This window comes from Salvelinus namaycush, chromosome 13, assembly GCF_016432855.1.
Source record: "Salvelinus namaycush isolate Seneca chromosome 13, SaNama_1.0, whole genome shotgun sequence".
NCBI lineage: Eukaryota > Metazoa > Chordata > Actinopteri > Salmoniformes > Salmonidae > Salvelinus > Salvelinus namaycush.
Window position 1 is genome coordinate 19,005,591 of NC_052319.1, and position 5,055 is coordinate 19,010,645.

General features: G+C 44.4%; 1 protein-coding gene across 1 annotated transcript in view; it reads left to right on the top strand.

Annotated features, from left to right (window-relative positions):
* The first annotated feature begins 820 nt into the window (after positions 1 to 820).
* The window catches only part of LOC120057804 (receptor tyrosine-protein kinase erbB-4-like), a 468,628-nt gene continuing 464,393 nt past the window's right edge, over positions 821 to 5,055 (top strand). Inside the window, exon 1 of the mRNA XM_039006269.1 lies at positions 821 to 1,188. Within this exon, the coding sequence (XP_038862197.1) occupies positions 1,107 to 1,188 (82 nt within the window). The 5' untranslated portion in view covers positions 821 to 1,106. The remainder of the gene's footprint in view (positions 1,189 to 5,055) is intronic.

The window sequence follows — 5,055 nt, forward strand, 5'->3', positions numbered from 1 at the left end:
AGCTTCAAACAGCAGAAAATACAATATTTAAATGCTTTATTTTACCTTCATTTAACTAGACAAGTCAGTTAAGAACAAATTCTTGTTGACAATGACGCCTACCAAAAACAAAAGGTCTCCTGCCAGGACAGGGGTTGGGATTAAAAATAAAAATATAGGACAAAACACACATTATGACAAGAGAGACACCACAAAACTACATAAAGAGAGACCTAAGACAACAACATAGCATGGTTATGGAAATATATATTTCACAGCGGTTTAAACGGTACAATGATGCTCTACCCTATAGTTGCTTGTTGTGTCACATAAACTGAAATTAGGCTCATTTTTATAATTTAAACCACCTTGAAATTGCGGAGCGATTTCTGCATAGTGCACCTTTAACTAGCTATTTAGCAGTCTTATATGGCTTAGGGGTAGAAGCTGTTCGTGGTCCTGTTGGTTCCAGACCCATTTAGACATGTCTCTAGAAATGTAACGATAGTGTACAATTTAAATACATTTTAAGTGGTAAGAATAAATGCTAGAGTAGCCTATTATGCTTACATTTAGGTCTCCCAAAACAGGTAGGCATATAACGCATCATTTTAACAACCAATATTATTTTGTAGACTAAGACAGTTGCAAGGGACCTACGCAACAAATTCAAGGATTTTGGCAACATTAAAAATCCCTGGTTCTAGGGGGAGGGCTTAAATCAATCAGCGCTACCTTCGACCAATCCTGTTGACTGTGGGAGGAGACAAAATTGCAAGGGGGTGTGTCTCTAGACAGTACGCAGTCGCTTAGTACCGTATCCAACTCCGAGAGAGTAATGAATGGCATGAGCATTGCTTTACTATTTTTGACAAGCCATATCAAAGCGCTACCTTGGAACATACGCCACCTTCTATCGGTTTGAACTTTTATTCACATTTATTCACTAGGCATAAACCAGACAAGGAGAAGAAGAAGACCGAGTTGGACTAATTAGCCTACTACTAACTCGAATCAATAACCTAACTGCAAACTGACACAAGCTTCTACATTTTCATATTTGTCAAGCCGAAAGGGATTTTGCTTCTGGACATGTGAATCAAAGGAGTTACTGCGAACCCCTGAAAATGAAGCTACTAGCATCGGTTCTGTGTTGCTTGGGCTTTCTGCTCACTTCTGCGCTGTTTCGGAGGATCTCTTCACAAGCAGGTGAGTGACAGTTCGGTGTCTGGCTGGCTGGTGCACAGCGCAAGAGGTTTGTGGCTACTCTTGTCACAACTGTCTGCGCGCTGCGCACTGAACAAGTGGTGTGTTGCGTGCCTCTTCCAACAGTCCCCACACATTTGGCCGTTTTGTTTACAAACTCTCTGGGTTGCCCTTCAAATTATCTATACCCACTATGTTGATTTTCGTTCATATTTGCTTTAAAATCACCCTGACTCTATCTAAGAACATTGAAGAGTAGCCTAAAGTAGCCCATATACGTCTCCTCTAAGTTAAAGAGGTCGTATTGAGAAATATCAGTATATATTAGCTAGGTTATTCTATTGCCACAATGACAAACCATCCGAAATGAAAGAGTGACATGTGTGTTTGGCTCGTGTAGAATTTCTGAATTCCTTATGTATTTATCTCTAACGAAATTAGAGGAATCTCAACGGACAACATGTTTCAGCTCTCAGCCTCGAGCACAAGCACAGACAGGGAGCGGCAGTGTTCATTATTTTGAGAATAAGGAGCATTAAATCACCGACACACGTGTCCCTTGGCTTGGAAAACAGTGGACATCACTGAGACTGAGACCAAGTCCACCATAGCCTCCTGGCTCCTGCTTTATTCTCATCTCGCGTCGTCCGTCGCACTGTGAGAGTGGGTGGTGGGCATTTATAGTGGGCATTGGTCCGTCCGTCTGTGTGTGTGTGTGTGTGTGTGTTTTTTTTTTCTCAGACAACATTCGATTCCGGTAAATAAAACTCGTGTTTTGTTGGCTTTGGTTTACAAGTCGCAGGTACTTTTGTCACTTTGAAAGGGCACATTTGTTCGCTGCATTCACCTATCTATTAACTTTCTACTCTTAGGTAATAACAATAGCCGGCTATTCTTCTTCTTATTATTATTATACTAATATTAGCCTAGTCTTTATTATTATTATTATTAGCCTAGTATTATTATCAGTTAGTAGTAGACTAGTTTTAGGCATAATGGTATAATATAGCCTAGCCTATAGTAAAGCAAGTAGGCTAGTTGAGTGCTGTGCTAACGAGGTTATGACTCGTCTCAAATGTACAATACTATATACATTTGACTATGATCAGATTTTTAACACATCGCTCACATTGGTGCGCCGTGCTTGGAACAGTGAAGCTTTTCACATGGTGGTAGTCTATAGTATGAACCAGAGAAAAACGCTCTCCGCTCCGCGCCAAGGAAGGGACTGAGAGCGCGCGCTGATACACACACACACGCAACACACACGCATACACAGACGCACGCACACACACAAACACCCCCCGATATTTCAGAGTGTTTTTTCCGTTCAATATCTACTATGACCGATTTATACACTCTTTAAAAACAAAAAGGTTGTTATGTTGTTTAACATACAGTATTTGGCAGGTGTTTGTGCACTGGGTGTAGGGTTTCTGTCTCTGTCCAGTAGGTAGCATATACACAGCAGCTGGTCTTTTCAACTCTCGTTTAATATCGAATCACATATTCTAAGTAACCAATCCACCTTAGCACCACTCTGTTCCGCGCGCCTCACATTCTATACAACCTGCATGCGGTTTGTTCAGAGCTAAAGGTGCAATACAGCGCAACCGCACTGCCCCAGGGCGACACGACGTTGATTGAATTGTCTACTAAACAAAGAGAAGGGAGCAGGGAAGGGAAGAAATAAACCGTCCGCTGCATTCCTGATAAGACCCGTTTAGTTGATTAGCCCTAGATCCTTTATAATGTTATATTTCACATTAGTAATTATTAGTATTATTAGAACATTCGACCTATTATAACAATCAAATGTTTTAATCAACATGTGTAGTAATTTTGTCTAGCGCGCCTCGACTCCAGCCTGCCAGGCAATTACATACACATTATAATGATTTATTTATTTTACCAGGCAAATTCTTATTTACAATTATGTCTTACACTGGCAAACCTGATCTACGCTGGGCCAATTGTGCACCGTCCTATGGGACTCCCAATCATGGCCTGTTGTGATACAGCCTGGAATCAAACCAGGGTGTCTGTAGTGACACCTCTAACACTGAGATGCAGTGCCTTAGACCGCTGCGCCACTCGGGAGTCCTCGGGATTGATTAATACATTTTCTGTATTGGAAAGAGGTTGCAGGCCTATGGCAATTGCGCTTCTATATATGTGATGCTTCAGCTGCTGCAGTTTGCTGAGAGCATTGTTATCCATAATGCCTTATTCTTATGCAGTTCAGTCTCAGTCAAATAAATCCAACATCCTGCCTGACATAAAGAAGATATGTCTATCCTGTCAAGTTGCAGTGGGTTGTGGATTTAAATCAAGCAGTATTGTGACATTTAGAAGTTAACATAAAATGGTTGCATGGTGGTGGAAGAATACAAATATCAGTGTTAATCGGCTTACTTTGGATTAAATCCCCTCAAAGAGAAGATGGGACACAGAGAAGGAGAAACGTCAGAATCATGATCCCAGAAATTAAACCCAAATATTGTCTCTCAAGGCTGGAGACAGTGTATTTTTTTTATACTTTAACAATTCATTCAGTAGATAGCCTACCACTATGTGTGAGTCATTGTCTATTCAGTTTGCATGCATATGTGTCCAGTGTGTGTGTGTGTGTGTGTGTGCAGTAGGAGTAGGCCTTGCCTGTGTATGATGTTGGACAGGCAAGAGGGACAGGCGAGAGGTAGAGGCCAGAGGGACAGGCGAGATGGACAGGTGAGAGGTAGAGGCGAGAGGGACAGGCAGGAGGGACAGGTGAGAGGGACAGACAAGACGGACAGGCAAGACGGACAGACAAGGCAGACAGGCAAGAGGGACAGACAGGAGGAACAGGCAAGACGGACAGGCAAGAGAAACAGACAAGACAGACAGGCGTGAGGGACAGGCAAGAGGGACAGACAGGAGGGACAGGCCAGAGGGACAGGCGAGAGGTAGAGGCCAGAGGGACAGGCGAGATGGACAGGTGAGAGGGAGAGGCAGAGGCAAGAGGGACAGACAGGAGGGACAGGCGTGAGGGACAGGCAAGAGGGACAGGTGAGAGGGAGAGGCAAGAGGGACAGGCAGGAGGGACAGGCAAGAGGGACAGACAGGAGGGACAGGCGTGAGGGACAGGCAAGAGGGACAGGCAGCAGGGACAGGTGAGAGGGAGAGGTAAGAGGGACAGGCAAGAGGGATAGGCAGCAGGGACAGGCGAGAGGGAGAGGTAAGAGGGAGAGGTAAGAGGGAGAGGTAAGAGGGAGAGGTAAGAGGGAGAGGTAAGAGGGACAGGCAAGAGGGATAGGCAGCAGGGACAGGCGAGAGGGAGAGGTAAGAGGGACAGGCAAGAGGGACAGGCGAGAGGGAGAGGCTTACCTCAGCACTTGACTTCACCTTTGCCATGTGTGCCTCTGGGTGTCCCGATGTCCCACAGCTGCACCTCTGGCATAACACACTTTACAGAGGGTGGTTACACTCTCCAGATTTGCTTGGCTGCGTCCGAAACGGTACTCTATAGAGGTAGGGCTCTTGTCAAAAGTATCCCATTTAGGCTATATGGTGATGTGAGGTAGGCAGGTAGTCCATCGTGAAGGCTTTTATTTGCAAGGTGGGAATTTCAAGGTGCCAAACGTAGGTCTAACCTACTCACAGTATTTACAAAACATCAAACAGGACGAAGAGCAATGTTACTGACGAGCACAGACTTGACCAGGCCTCATAATATGACTGTCCTCTGTCAGGCCAAATGGCCACGTCAAAAAGTTAGGGTTGAAATACCTTTATCCATGATGCGTTTCGTCATGGAGATCAACCAATCAACAGGTGGGAATGCGCCACAACACAGTTAAACATGTCACTCACCTCCATTTTTCTGTCACA